Genomic DNA, 15236 nt, shown 5'->3' with positions numbered 1-15236 from the left:
TTAACCCACTGAGCCACCCAGACACTCCTACTGTTGTTTTTTAATGTTTATAGTTTGGGGCCGGTTTTCATTTTTTTAAAAAATGTGGTTTCTGCCTTTGATGTCATATTTGGAACCGCTTCTTCACACCTTTACAATACAGCAATCACTATGGCTTCATCCCCCACACTTAAATCTTTAACCATTTAGAATTGTTTGGCACATGATGTGAGGAAGAGCACTTTGTTTCCACATGGTGGGCTTTCTGTGCGTTGTAGTAATTCCTGTACAGTAGTTTCCCCAGCTGATCCCTGGGAGTACAGGGATTTTGTAGGATTTGCTTCTGTCCTCAGCACCCATGGGATTACTGGTACACATTAATTTGATTGAATCAATTCAATACATGAGTATCTCAAGCATTCGAGTGGACAGGCCTCCATAGGCCAGAATACACCTGCCTGTGCATTCTCTGTATCACCAACAGCACGTCAGCATTTTGCAAGGGGGTTGACTCTAGTCTACATCCAAATTATTGAGTTGTTTAAACGTTTCACCCAGTCCTGTAGCTTTAGGTGGGTTAATAGTGATCTTTGAGTGGAAACCCCACTCCCAACTGAATAACATCTATTTTGTTTTCTTCATAGCATCTGTTCCAGCCGCAGTCATGATTTTTTCTCTAGCTGGCTCCACGAGGGCAGATCCTTTTTGACCCTCATCTATCTGTACCTCCCAAACCAGTGTTCTCCTCGCAGTAAGGACCTAGCATCTGCCGCGTGATGGAAGGAGGGAATGAGTGGTGCACAAACTGGCGTGGACAGCCGGACAGCCAGCTGTGCCACGTAATCCACCCTAAAACAATCCCAATCCCCACTCCTTTGGGTGAATGGTTAACAAGTGCATCAATATTAATAAAGTCCATAGAGGATTCAGATTTTCTTGGCTTTTACCTAATGACTATTTTCTGTTCTTCAGTCCCATCTTAAGACGCCACGTTAAATTCAGGTGTCATATCTCCTTGGCTGTGACGATTTCTCAGACTTTCCTGGTTTTTGATGACCTTGATGGTTTTGAGGAATCCTGGTCAGTGTTTTGTAGAATGTCTCTTCAATGGGATTTGTCTGATTTTTTTCTCGTGACCAGATTGGCTTAATGAGTTTTTGGAAGACTACAGGTAATGTACCATCCTCATCAGATCACATCAAGGGCATATAGTATGAGCATGACCTTGACTGTTGATGCTAACCTTGATCACCTGGCTAAGGTAGTTCTTCATCTTTCTCCACTGTAAACTAGTCTTTATCCCTCTGTTCCCTCTGGGAAGGAGTCACTATGCACAACCCGCCCTTTAAGGAGTAGGAAGTTACACTCTCCCTTTCTGAGGGCAAAGTAGCTACATAAATATTTGGAATTCTGCAGAATTCTCTCTTCTCCCAGCTTTATTTAATTAGCCACTTATCATTATGGACTCATGGATATTTACTTCATAATTTGAGTTGTAATTCAGTACAGGAATCCCCTGCTTGCTTGCTTTTTAAGATTCTATTTATTTGACAGACAGAGATCACAGGTAGGCAGAGAGGCAGGCAGAGAGAGGAAGGGAAGCAGGCTCCCCGCGAAGCAGAGAGCCCGATGCGGGGCTCCATCCCAGGACCCTGAGATCACGACCTGAGCCGAAGGCAGAGGCTTTAACCCACTGAGCCACCCAGGCGCCCCTCCCCTGCTCTTTTTAAAGTATGTTCCACACCCAGCATGGAGCCCCGTGCGGGGCTGATTTCACCACCCTGAGATCAAGACCTGAGCTGAGATCAAGAGTTTGATGCTCAACTGACTGAGCCACCCAGGCGCCCCATCCCCCACTTTTTGAAAGTTTGCATTAACAGCACTTCATTTTACGAAAGACCTACAGTAGTACCTGTTTTCTCTAACTGAAAGAAAGCCTAAGAGAATTTTCACTTTATTGAAAAAGGGGAAAAGTAAAAATAGTACGGTCTTGCCACAAGCCCCCACAGAGGCAGCACGCACCCCACGCTGGGAGAGAGGGGCTGCCCAGCCCTCTGCCCTCCACCTCTCAGCATCGGCCTCCATAGCTCTCAACTGTGCTTTACCTTGATCGACCGTGTGCATCCACTCGCAAGACGTAGTGGAAGGTAAGAGAAGCTTAAAAGCAGTTAATTTGGGGTGTCTGGGAATGTTAAATATTTCCATATAAAGTAATGGTAATCGCTGCTTATTCCTCCACGTCAGCGAAAGACAAAGTATGAAGTAAATTGCACAGAAACTCTACCTACTGACAGTGGGGAAACACGTACCATTTTATTCTGTTGCTCAACTTTTTCCCATTTTGGCCACTGGGAGTGCTTTCAGTTGGCTCCCGTGTCCCTCTGAAAGGCCTTAGTGTAGGGTTTTTCACACCCTTGTTTGTGAGCGCTTCCCGGCACTGCCAGCAGCTCACAGCTTAGCATGTTTCCTGCCCCAGTCCTAGAACCAGCCATTTCTCCAAGGAGCCCTGGTTCCTCTCCATTGGTGAATGGCTATTAGAAGCCACGATGTGGACGCTAGGTGACCTGTGCCTTTTAACGTCTAAGACGTGACCACTAGGAAAACTTCAACCTACATACGTGGCTCGTGTGTATGTCTGTAGAACAACCGTTTTAGCCTCCTCTACCCTAAAAATGTCTTCTCTTAATCCCCCTTATCTCAAACTACTGACTCCGTTTTCTCCCCGTCTCCATCCAGCGGCTTAAAACAAAATCAGCAGTGACCGCCTTCCCTTCTTCCTCACGTGCTGCCTATCTCCCTGCAGTCCGTCTCCCAGACTAGTCCACAGACACGGCTTCCTCCAAAGCCACCAAGAATCTCCAAATACTCCTCAGGTCTCGCCTGCTCAGGCTGGGGCGTCGCGGCACCGTGGGGCACAGCTCCTCTGCTGTGGCGCTCCGGCTTCCGTCCCCTCCGCCACCGGCACACCCTTCCGGTTCGCTTCTACGTTCCGTTGGCAAACCTGCTCTAAGCTGCTTCGGCTCTGCTGTCCGTCTCCGACCTCCTCCCCGCCAGCTAGTTTTCTCCCCGAGCGGCCCTCGCGCTCCCACGCTGTCATTACTACAGAACAGGTCATGTGCTCTAGAGCCGCACCCACGGCCCTCCGGCCGGCGGCAGCATCCCTCCCTGGACTGGACGCCCCAAAGCTCTTCTCCTCTGCTCCATTTCCACTTCTTTCAGCTGACATGCCAGTCCTCATAACGAGGGGACTGCTCTCCCGTCTGCCTTCTCCGTATTGCATGGATCTCCTGGTTCCAAGCACAAACACGGACCTCCGGGCAGCGAAACACACGGCGGGAGTTACTGGTGAGCGCACAGGTACACCACGGTGTCTTCGGCATCCGGGGGCAGAGGCGAGCGCGCAGCGTGGCTGAGGTGAACTTAGGGGGTCTTTACAGAAGGATGGTCGGAGTTGAAGGAAACTAGAGGTGACGCTGTACTCAGGGCCGGGGACAGACAGCACCGCTCACTGCCAGGCCTGCAGGAACAGGAGGAGCAACAGAGGAAGGAGCCACCTGCCAAGGACCCTTAGGCGAGGAAAGCCGCCAGCCCACAGCCCAGCAGGCAGGAAACCCGAAAAACAAGCGCCTCGAACTCCCTTTCCTGCCCTTGGATCTCCTGCCAGTCCCTCCCCTCCCCTGAACCCAACAGGAAGCCAGAGGGTTTTGATTCCATTGGGGCCAGTCTCCCAGGAGCGGGGAGGGAGAGTGGACATACAGGGCCGTGACCTTCAGCCAGGTCATGGAATTGAAGAGCTGCACAGCCGAAAACCAGCTCCGCAAGGTGTCAGCCACCACCGCCCAAGGTGTTGAACAGCAACTACCAAGGCCAAGGCCCAACAGATTCAGCCAGTAAAGCTATACAAGCACCTTTTAATTCAGACAGTTTCTTACTTCCATAGGCAGGTTAGCCAAATGTGCCAGCTCCACGTAGTCCCTGGTGCCCACAACAGGAGGACTACGGCAGGGCGTGGGGACTTCCCGTGGCTGAGAAGCCCGTTCCAGACGCAGTTAAGCAGTTTTACGATCCGTCTACAGCTCTACCCAGAGGGAGGTGGCACAGGAAGTTTCACACTTATCAGAGCCTGGAAGGCGACCTCTGCGGATGGTCCCCCATGGGATGAAGTCAGTGCCTCCCAAACCTCCCATCCTCCCAGGTTCCCAGAGGATCACTCAGGCTGCAGGTCAGGCCTCTGCCTGTGTGGCCCACGTGGGTAAGCGCCAGGGCCCAAGGACAGAGCGGTTCCCCAGGGAAGTCGCCCAGGCAGCTCCACAGAGCTCAGTGGCACAAGGCTTAGAACTTCTCTAAAGCACCAGGTCTCAGATGACTTAGCCCAGCGGAGTTGTAGGACTCTTCCAACTTCCAGATTCTTGGGAGAGAACTCAGCTGTCCCAGCTTTGGTCTGGAGTGGGCACCATCAGCTGCGGCCATGAACTGATGGGGGCTCTGGGCCGGCTCCCATGTGCCCATGGGAGCTTTTGGCGATAGGCCACACCCCCCAGGACCCTACTTGCTTCTGCCCTGAAGTGTTATTTCCCTCTCAACTAATGGAGAGGGGAGAGGGAGATCAGCAGAGGTATTTGAAGACAGCAGTAACGGGGTGACTGATGTGACCAACCACAGACCAGCTGGCCCAGGGTAGAGGGGACTTCCGGCTGACCAGAGGCTGGAGCTGATTTTAAAGACCTGAGCATAAACTAGTATGTGCGCAGAGCACTTAATATTTGCAAATCATTTCAAGAGAAAGAGAAGGTCACAATATCCTTAAGTTCATGATGACAAAGAGAAATGAGATATGGGAACGTTTCCACCTTCTGTTGAAAGAGCACTGAGCAGAAGGCGTGGTCAGGAGGGACCAAGCGAAGCCGAGCTTAACCCACAGACGCCACAGCCTGATTCTGCTGGTTAGTAAGCAGGTGAAGAATCCGGCAAAAAGGTTAATAAATGCACCCCTGGCTGACAAGGAAGGAATTGGGGTCCTTTTCTTCTTATCATGAGATGTTTCCAAGAACAACAGGCAGGAAGACTTTTCCAAACAGTAAAGAATGTCGTCCGGGCTGGCTGAACCCAGCAGACCCACCAGCAGCCCTACAGCTTGGTGGGCTGCGGGAGGCCGAGGTGGGCAGGCCCGCTGGGCGGGGACAGCACCATCGGGAGGGTGTTGCTGCCCCTTTCGTGCCAGCACGTGTCCAGGATGGGGTAGAGTTTGCCCTGGAAGTCAGCCTGGAACGTGTAGAGCAGCCGCAGGTCGTCGGGGCGGTCAGCATCGAAGAAGGTGAGCTCCCCTCGTTCGTAGTGCAAGTAGACGCCGATGCGGTGCGGGTGGCCGGCCACAGGCAGGGGCACCCGGGGGCAGCCGAAGGCCTCATACACGCGGCCCTCCTTCAGGCCGATGAGCCACACGCCGTTCTCCGGGGACTTGCTCAGCTTGCCCTTGCGACTCGCCGTGCCCTTGATGACCCCCAGGCGCCAGTCGCTCTTGTTGCCCACCACGACCTCCCAGTAGTGGCGGCCCCAGGAGAAGCCCCGGCTGGCCAGGACGCACGTACTGTAGTCAAAGCGCTCCGGCTGGCTGGCCCGCCGCTGGGCCAGGAGGCCGCACTGCACCACCGTGTTGCCCTTGGAGAGTTCCAGGAGGGGGTGGGCGGTGGCAGGGTCTAGCTTGAGGGACTCTGGGGCTGAGAAAGATCAAAGAAGCATTCTCAAGCTACACAGAAGGCGGCATATGCCACCACAAAGTCGTCTGACTGGAAGCCCCAAGCTCCTCAGGGGAGGAACTGCAATGCCAACCCCCCCGGTGTCTGAGCGCACTTCTAGGAAGGGGCCAGGCACAGAAGACGCAACCCTAAGGATGTCTGCTGAGCGCATGAACAATTCCTGAAGGGTGGGAGAAATGGACTGCTGTGAGGGAGGCATTCTGGTTGAGGAAAAGGGCGTGCACCAGGGGCGCCTGATTGGCTTAGCCCATTAAGTGTCCCACTCCTGATTTCAGCTCAGGTCATGGTCTCAGGGTGTGAGATCAAGCCCCATGTCAGGCTCCACGCTCAGCAGGGCGTCTGCTCGGGATTCTCGCTCTCCCTCTACCCTCCCCCAACTTGAGAGCTTGCCCTTTAATAAAATCTCTAATTTTTTTTTTTTAAATTACACAACTTGTCTTTAGCCAGTAAGAGTTGGAGCTGAGCTTGAACCCAGCATTTCTGGTGGAACCCCAAAGCCAAGCTCTCACCACTAACCCATGCAAATACCCTTCCAGTCTTCCGCACGCCCCCTGCAGGGCAGTCCTCAGCAGAGAGAACAGACGGAGCCTCACCTGGCAGAACCTTTCGGAAGAGCCTCTTCCACACGGTCAGCTTGATGTCAGCCTGGTGGAGGCCTGGCTTGAAGGAGATGGGGCTGAAGGTGCCGTCCAGAGGCCGGGCCTGCTGGAGCTCTGCTCTGAGGGGGACAGTTCACCATGATGGCGGAGCTGCACGCCAACCCCACCCCTTCACCCTTACCCAAGTCCAACAAGCCAGTCGCAGCTTGGCAGACTGTGCACTTGAGATGCCGGTCATTTCCTCTCCTCCACCCCGCCCTGAGCACCTGCCCCCTTCCCCGGAGGAGAAACACTACATCAGGGCCCGCGGGCCCAAGACCGGGAGCATCCCCTAGGGGCTTGCTAGAAATGCAAACTTCTCAGGTCCCACCCCAGAGCTGCTGAATCAGAAAGTGACGCCTGGAGCCCTCCAGGTGGTCCTGACGCACACTAACATTTGAGGACCACTGCCCTACCTTCCCTACACTGGACAACCCTGGTCCCTAGCCACAGCTGGAGCGCACACCTGCTCCCAACCAGCTTCACTGTCCATTCATTTACACCAACGTTCCTGACCCACCTTAAGACTGAAGGACATTTGAAAAACCACGGAGACTCTCACAATCAGGGCCCGAGGAAGGCCAAGAACTGCATGGTTGTTCATTTCTCGGGACCGGAACATGGGTTCAATCCCTTCCCAGGAGCCATGGTTCAGGACTTGTGGCCCCTCCTTCCGGCTCTCGCCTCTCCCATTCGTTGCCGTTCTGCCCCGAGGCAAACGTTTTATCCCAGCCCCACACCCTGCTTCACCTTTTCACGTGACCTTTCCCCACTCTGCTTGCTGGTCAGCACCCGTCCTCTGCCCCAAGCCTGTCCACCTGTGCGTCAGCTCTGCCAATTCCCCCCACCCACAACCCCAGTCACCTTGTCCTGTTATTTCTGTAGCTTGTGTGGGCTTCTATGGCTTTAGGTACCCACAGCGATGCAACCACAGTTCACCATCTGCCGCCCATTGGTCTCTGAGAGCCTTAAAGGCAGGGTTCCCTGGGCTCAGGACAGAGCCCTAGGTGGGCAGTTGCCGCCGAGACCCCGGTACGCGGAGAGGAGCCACCAGATCCAAGCTGAGAGCTCCCTCCGAGGTTATTACCTGGAGGCCACGGAGTGATACTTCTGGAAGACAAGACAGAAGGGTTACGGCATGGGGGAAGCTCTTGGGACCTGCGGGCCTCAGCATGGGGGACACTCCCTTGTCCACTCACCCGGATGAACTCGTGGTGACTCTCATTACTGAACTGCTCCAGGACGCGCTCGGCCTGGACCAGCCGCTCCTGAGTGCCCTGGGCCTGCTCTAGCTGCATGTCCAGGGAGGCCACGAGGCCGCGGGTGTGACCTTCCAACCCCTCCAGGCAGCGGGCCTTCTCCTCATCCACCAGGTGGTGCAGCTCCTGGAACTCACGACGAATCACCCAGCTGAAGATATCCGATTCATTCTGGGACGAGGAGGAGCTGGTCAAAGCTGGAGCCTCCACCAGAACCGCCCGGCTATGGCTGGCATCAGTGTCCCTAGGCCAGGGCAGCTGAGGCCTTCCTGGGCCTCCAACTGGAGCTCCTTCTTGGAGTGGAGCTGCAGGGCTCACTCCTGCCTTGTGTTCGCACTGTGCCTGGGCCTCCCATGTGTGGCCGGGGGAGGGCAACAGAGGCAGAGGGGAGGCTGGCCCCGGCTCCCCTTTCAAACACACTGGCTCTGCTCACATCGACCTTAACTACTGCACGTGCAAAGCAGTTTAGCTTCAGTACAGGATCCATAACTGAAAAAAGTCCGCGAGGCTATGGGACAGCAGACTTTAGACAGTCGGATTCCGTGTGAGACCCTGAGTTCAGCCTCTACTGGGCACCTCTGAGGTGGGGTGGTTAACCGAGAAGATTCAGGGGACACTGGCCTTCTGCTCCTGTTTCACAACTGCCAGAAGAGCTGGGGCTCCACACGCCCCTGGACTGTGTGGATGGAACTTTCTGGGATTTGTCCTGCAAAGCTGGCCACCACCCGCCAACCTGCGCTTACGCCCAGGCGGGAAGAAGAATGTTGTTTGTGAGACTCCTGCACAAGTGACCTTGGGAGCCTGATTAGTGGACATTAGCTGGCTGTCGGGTCAGAAGTGGCCCTTCTGGTCTGGACACAAGAGCTGTAAATCCTGCCTTACATCCCCTCCAGCACCAGGCTGGGCTGGGCCCCTGGAACGGAATCTGGGAGAAGCGGCAAGCGCACCCAGCACGCAGAGACGTAAGCGCACAGGAATGCAGCTTGCTCCAAACCGCACATTGGTGAACAAACGTTTAACTTCAGTTGCCCTATAAACACAGCCCTTACGGGTATGGTCAGATGGAAATCTCACCCGCCCGCGGGTAGGATGCTCGGCCTAGGCCGCTCTATCGGGACTCCAGCCTGGCTGTCTCCACGGGGCCTCCCCAGCAAATGAGGTTGGATGTTTTAAGCACCCAGTGTAACTCTGTCTGATTCTCCTTTACTGACTACTATGCCCTCATCAATGTACAATTTCCCTTTTCTTCTTTCTGTTCCTACTAGATTTTTATACTCTCAATAAAGTGCCTTTTCTCTCTCAAAACTGAGAGCGTAGCTGCCGTGAATCTTTTTCAGAACACTTCCCAGCCCCAGTGTGCCTGTCACTCAGGAAAAGCAGAAAGCCACCAAGCCTTTCCACACCTCTGCTCCAAGGTACCGGGCGGGCACCACGCACACCATCAAGGTCAAACGGACACTGAGGGCACAAGAGTCGTGCCCACACTTCGAGCTGTTTACCTCTGAGACTTAGGTTCTGTGTTATCTCATTCCCAAGGACACGAGGGACACGGCCAACTTGGACGGAGTCCTAACAACTGAGCTCATTCCCCTGAGGGGACTTGCCCTTTTCCCCACTCTGCCCTGGAAGGCTTTGAATCCCGGCTTTGCACGAAAGCATGGATTTCTGTGAAGAACGATGAAAACTGAGCTCCGCAGGAGAGGGAAGGCAGCCAGCCCCGGGGAAGGGTGCGGGGAAAGGGCACTCACGACAATGCGGGTCCGGTTGTTGCCCAGCTTGGCAATATGCTCGTCCACCTTCTTCTGCTCCTGCTTCAGGTTGGAGATGAGAGCCGCCAGCTCCTCCTGCAGGCGACGCACCGCGGCCTGGTGAGCGCCCCTCTTCAGCTTCTCAGCTCTTTGGGGCCAGCCCCGGGCTTCACCCTTCCAGGGAGCATCCCGATGGCCGTAGGCACTCCCAGTGGAACCAGGGAAAGAGCTACCCAAGCACTCTTGACTCCAAAACAAGTTAGGATTATTCAAGAATATTCTACACTGAGGGCAGGGATTACCCAGACAGAAAAGGATCTCCAGATCATCCCTCCTCAGGACACAGCGGCGGACGCTAAACACCGTCCACCTGGAAGGCACCACACAGCATCCAAGAGGGGCGATGACCCGTCTGAAGCCGACGCTCCCTAAAGGGAATGCTGGCCATTGGGTACCCACCAACCCAACTCCTGGTCACCTGGAGGTCTACAGTCAATGGGCATTTGATCAAGACAGCACCAAAAGTTGGCCCCAAGGGAGGCCAGTCATGCATACAGTTGCCCAGCTTATACCTGGGGATTCTCCACGCCCTATAAAGACCTGAATCCTTCCCTAGCAGACTTGGGCCCTGCCTGGATTTGGGGCCTCCCCGGGCTAAAGTAAACTCACTTCTCCTGGGCTTCCCTGGCCTCAAATCTAACAGTCCTAAGGGTTCGACCAGGACCACCCAGACCCCCATTCAGCTGCACTACTTAAAGGGAACCCTGCTGGTCTGTGCCCATGGAACATACATGGTCTCTGGCTTAGATAGTTCCAAGCAGAAATCAGCAGCAAGAGGAGTGCCTGGCTGGCTGAGTTGGAAGAACTTGTGACTCTTGATCTCTTGGCTGTGAGTCCAAGCCCCACACTGGGTGCAGACATTATTTAAAAATAAATGGAAAGAAAGAGAGAGGGAGGGAGAGAGAGAGGAAGGGGAAGGGAGGGATGGACGGACAAACCAACTACAAAATCCTTTCAGGAAAGGAGCTGAATCAAGAATAAAGCCAGGGGACACCTGAGAGGCTCAGTGGGTTGAGCCTCTGCCTTCAGCTCAGGTCATGATCTCAGGGTCCTGGGATCGAGCCCCGAGTCAGGCTCCCTGCTCAGTGGGGAGCCTGCTTTCCCCTCTCCCTCTGCCGCTCCCCCTGCTTGTGGGCTCCTGCTCTCTGTCAAATAAATAAATAAAATCTTTTAAAAAGAAGAAGAAGAACGCCAGTGTAGGGTAAATGAACCCAGGGTCTTGCTCTGAATAATGAGGCATCAGATCTCACAGCAACCCAGGGATAGAATTCCAGTGGTAATTCTCCTGAGGCACAGAAAGATGAGATTAGTTCTTTTTGTCTTTGCCCACCAAACTGGGTCACCAGGAGAAGAAACAGAATCATACAAATAAACCACCTCAAGACCTCAATCAACAGGAGGAAAACAGGAACGTAGGAAAGGGATCCAATACAGGAACACGATTTTGTTGCATCACAGAGAAGTCTCGGGATCACAAACACCCACATCTAAAACCAGGACCCAAGCAGTCCCAGGCTCCAAGCCAGAAATGACGAAGCTACTGTGTGTTTCCCTCCTCCCTGGGCTAGTAAGACACGGGCTCGGTGTCACTGCTCTGCAATTTGGCTTCCACCTCTCACACTCCACTAAAGCTACTCTTGTCAAGATAAGCAATCCTTCCTGCTAAATCTAACAGGCTCTTTCCAGTCCTCAGCAGGCATTTCACACAAGTGATCTTGTTCTCATTAAAATGCTCTGTTCTGGGGCGCCTGGGTGGCTCAGTGGGTTAAGGCCTCTGCCTTCAGCTCGGGTCATGATCCCAGGGTCCTGGGATCAAGCCCCGCATCTGGCTCTCTGCTCGGCAAGGAGTCTGCTTTCTCCTCTCTCTCCCTCTGCCTGCCTCTCTGCCTACTTGTGATCTCTGTCTGTCAAATGAATTAAAAATAAAATAAAATAAAATAAAATAAAATAAAATAAAATAAAATAAAATGCTCTGTTCTGATTTCCAGGAAGCTAGATTTAGCCATGTTCCTACTCTCTCTGTTGATTCTTTCTGTCCCTTTTGGGGTGCTCTACTTACCTGAATCTTTTTTTTTTAAGATTTTATTTATTTATTTGATAGACAGAGATCACAATTAGGCAGAGAGGCAGGCAGAGAGAGAGGAGGAAGCTCCCCGTGGAGCAGAGAGCCCGATGTGGGGCTAGATCCCAGGACCCTGGGATCATGACCTGAGCTGAAGGCAAAGGCTTTAACCCACTGAGCCACCCAGGCGCCCCTACTTACCTGCATCTTAAACCCATCTTCTGTGTCTTCCCTATCACGCTGCAGGCTCTTCTGGTGGGTCATCTCCCCTCCTGCGGCTTCTATCACCGCCCATATCTCATTACTCCCAGTCTCCTACCCATCCCCAGCCTCACTCTCCAGTCCACTCTCTGGCAGAGTGCTCGGACCACATCCCAACTCTGCTTAAAACCCTCCAGTGCCACCCCCAGCCAGGATGGTCCTCTGAATAAACTACAAATCCCTTGACATGTCACACAAGCCTTACCATGACCTGGCTTCCATGTACCCAACTCTCCCCTGAGCTCAAAGGAACAACTTACCATTTCTTAAACACCCCTCCCTCCTGATCTCTTGCAGGGCTGTCCTTACACAGGAAATGCTTTCTTCCCCCTTTTTTCCTCCTTTGCTTCAGGTCTTGGTTTAGCGGTCTGCTTCCTCCAGGAAACCTTCCCTGACCACCTGAGACCATGCAGGAGCTACATTCGAGACGGTCTCCCCATCACCTGTCCTTAACCCTGACAGTAGCACCCAACACATGCTATTCTCTGCCAGACTCCCAGGCTGTGAGCTCCCCCAGGGTGGGCCAAACCTCTTGCCCACTATTGTACCACGGGCTCTAGCACAACACTGAGCACACATTAGATGCCACGTAAACCTCTATGGGCAAGAGAGGCTGCTGGACGGCCACGCTGGCTGTGCGTGTTTCATACTTGTCTTCCAGGACTAGAGAAGCAAACAGAGGCTCTCCTAGGGCGCTCAGCCAGGAACCCCTGGAACTCTGCCTTCAGATCTCCAGGCTCTTTCTTTTTTCTGCCCCATCACCTGTATTTTGTCATTCCTGACCTTTACTCTCCCTCCCTCCCACTGTGCCAGATGCCCTCTAGCAACTCACTTCCAAGAATCCTTCCTGCCCTCCTTTGATCTGCTGGCAATGGAAAGAAAATCAGCCACAGTTTGAGTCCACACTCTGCCGCTGACAAGCTGTATGACCTTACCTTCTCTGAGCCGGTCTCCTCATTTGTAACGTACAATGATAGATACTTCCACCCCCTTCATAAATCTTAAATCAACGTATTTACCTAAGACGGTTTCATCATCATCATTCATCTTAAATGAGGACCTGCTAGATCTGAGGCGAAAGTCCACAAGGACAGGAATCCACTCTATCTTCAAATATGCTTTAAGCTTTTACTACATGCTAGGCATGGCAGTAGGCATGAAAATACCTGAGGAGGGGCGCCTGAGTGGCTCAGTCAGTTAGGCAGCTGCCTTCTGCTCAGATCATGATCCCAGGGTCCGGGGTTCAAGCCCCACATTGGGATCCCTGCTCAGCAATGAGCTTCTCCCTCTCCCACTCCTCCTGCTTGTGTTCCCCCTCTCACTGTGTCTCTGTCAAATAAATAAATAAAATCTTTTTTAAAAAAAGAAAAAAGGGGCACCTGAGTGGCTCAGTGGGTTAAAGCCTCTGCCTTCAGCTCGGGCCATGGTCCCAGGGTCCTGGGATCAAGGCCCGCATCAGGCTCTCCACTCAGTGGGGAGCCTGCTTCCTCCTCTCTCTCTCTGCCTGCCTCTCTGCCTACTTGTGATCTCTGTCAAATAAATTTTTTAAAATCTTTAAAAAAAAAAAAAGGAAGAAAGAGAAAAAACCCAAGGAAACAAAACAAAGCACTTGCCCTCATGTATCTTCTGGGGAGCACTCAAAATATGAATGAGAGCTACCAGGAAAAACCGAGCAAGGGAAGGGGCTCGCACTTGACAGGGGACTATCACGCAGGCCAGGAGTCCCCAGCACCCGGAGCCTGGAGCAGCTGCTCAGAACATGATGGACGGACGGGTGCTCTATGAGCTCTGCCGCAGCAGAGGGCTGGAAGGATCCGGCATCTTGGCCCGGGACCTTTCTGTGCCAAGCAATGGTTCCAGAGAGGGCAGGAGCTGGACTCAGTGTCCCTGTACCACCAGCACCTGCCGCCCTCCCCCGCTCACAGCAGCCTCACTACCCACCTTCATGCGGCTGTAGACTGTGGAGACGGGTGTGACACGGTGATGCTGGTGGGAGCCCAGCAGGCCACAGAGGCCACAGATGAGCTCCTGGTCCCTCTCACAGAAGAGGCTGAGCGGGTTCTGGTGGTGCTCACAGATCTTGGGCTCTGGGTCCCCAGGGAACTGTAAGGCTTCAATCACCCGTGCCAGGGACACGTTGGGCGGGGGGCTGCTGCTATCCACCTCCTGTCGGCACACTGGGCAGCGGAGCTCTGAGTCCAGGTGGCGGGACAGGGACACCAGGCAGCCCTTGCAGTAGGAGTGGCCACACAGCAGCATCATGGGCTCCTTGAAGACCTCCAGGCAGATGGGGCACTGAAGGCGGTCCTCCAGCGCGGGCACGCTCACCTGCCCCGCCATCCACCGTACCCGGCTAGAAGAGAGGGCAACTTTCTCAAGCCTGCTCCCTCCACCCCCTGGGGCCCCATCTCCAGGCAAGTTCCCCTGGAAATTAGACTGCCACAGGCGCTCCAGTCCTGGATTCCAAACCCCGATGACTGGGTCTGTTTTCTGTCTCTAAAGCAAAGGGCTTAATTAGGGGAAACTCACTTGGAAATATAGGATTCTACATTTTCCACCCAGATTTGGAGGTAAACACAAAAAGGGCGGTCTTCAAGGTCATCTGGAGTGTACCACAACATGCCCTCCAGCTACACAGACCCAGAAATGGACAGCAAAAGCAAGCCAAGGTCCTTCCCACATTCTAGATCAGTTCTCACACTGGAGAGCAGCTGTTGGAGGCACAGTTAAAAGAGACCCCTGAGTCGCCCCTTCACATATTTCCAGTGAGCCCCAGAACTCTGCATTTATAACAAACACCCCCCAAGTCATTCTAAAGCAGAGACTGCGGTCTTAGCCACACTGTTCTGGAGAACCTGAGACCCTGTGAAAGCTGACTGGCACTGAGAGGAGAGAAGCGTCAAGACAGAAGCCGGCAGCAGACCTAGGGAGAGCCCCCACAATGAACTACCTGCTTTCTCAGAATACGTGGAGATGTCCCCCAGATCTGCTCGGTTTGTTTCTTCTTGTCCGGATGGGGCAGAGGCACTAAGAGTTGTAGGAACTGGAGCTGAACACCTGCTCCACCCTGAGTCTCTGCTCCTTTCCTCCCCCTTTCCCAGCAACACCCCTGCGTCCTCAAGGTCACTCAGAATCAGGTGGATGCCGGGCCACATCACGGGATTTGGGAAGCAGCGTCCTTTCGGCCAGCAACGCTGATAATTCCAACATGCAGGTGCTCACCTTGGCCACGGTTTGAGGAAGGGGGGAGACTGAGTGGGCCCCCAGCCACACCTTACAGACCCCAAACAGGAATGGACTCATGCTTTGACACAATTCTTTCTGAATCTGTTTTTGAGAGTATTTTTATATACTTTTTGAGACGGAAGCTCTATAAAGGGCGCAAATCTTAACCACATGCTTGATGTACACATTACAATGTATACTCACCCTCAACATCAACATACAAATGCTTCCAGCACCCCCAGGGCACT

The 15236-nt window shown here is 53.6% G+C and overlaps 1 protein-coding gene across 1 annotated transcript; it reads right to left on the bottom strand.

Moving 5' to 3' along the window:
- Positions 1-5106: 5106 nt before the first annotated feature.
- Positions 5107-14755, bottom strand: LOC111146199 (tripartite motif containing 50). The gene is made up of 7 exons (XM_022501637.1): positions 14714-14755; positions 13705-14116; positions 9381-9476; positions 7573-7803; positions 7461-7483; positions 6329-6453; positions 5107-5696 (listed from the first exon to the last, which is right to left on the bottom strand). The coding sequence occupies exons 2-7, from the start codon at positions 14101-14103 to the stop codon at positions 5107-5109; spliced, it is 1464 nt and encodes a 487-aa protein (XP_022357345.1). The 5' UTR covers positions 14104-14116; positions 14714-14755.
- Between the last annotated feature and the right edge of the window lie 481 nt (positions 14756-15236).

The sequence above is a fragment of the Enhydra lutris genome, unplaced genomic scaffold, assembly GCF_002288905.1.
Source record: "Enhydra lutris kenyoni isolate GAN:26980312 unplaced genomic scaffold, ASM228890v2 scaffoldscaffold13, whole genome shotgun sequence".
Taxonomy (NCBI): Eukaryota; Metazoa; Chordata; class Mammalia; order Carnivora; family Mustelidae; genus Enhydra; species Enhydra lutris.
The sequence above is the reverse complement of the archived record's forward strand: the minus strand, read 5'-3'. Positions and strand labels throughout refer to the sequence as shown.

Bases quoted from the DNA above. Each gene is read 5' to 3' on its own strand.
- LOC111146199 (XM_022501637.1), bottom strand. From the start codon at position 14,103: ATGGCGGGGCAGGTGAGCGTGCCCGCGCTGGAGGACCGCCTTCAGTGC. The intron at 9,477-13,704 runs GTGGGTAGTGAG...CGTCGCCTGCAG, and splicing joins CAGTCTACAGCCGCATGAAG to GAGGAGCTGGCGGCTCTCAT. The intron at 5,697-6,328 runs GTGAGGCTCCGT...GATCTTTCTCAG, and splicing joins CTTCCGAAAGGTTCTGCCAG to CCCCAGAGTCCCTCAAGCTA.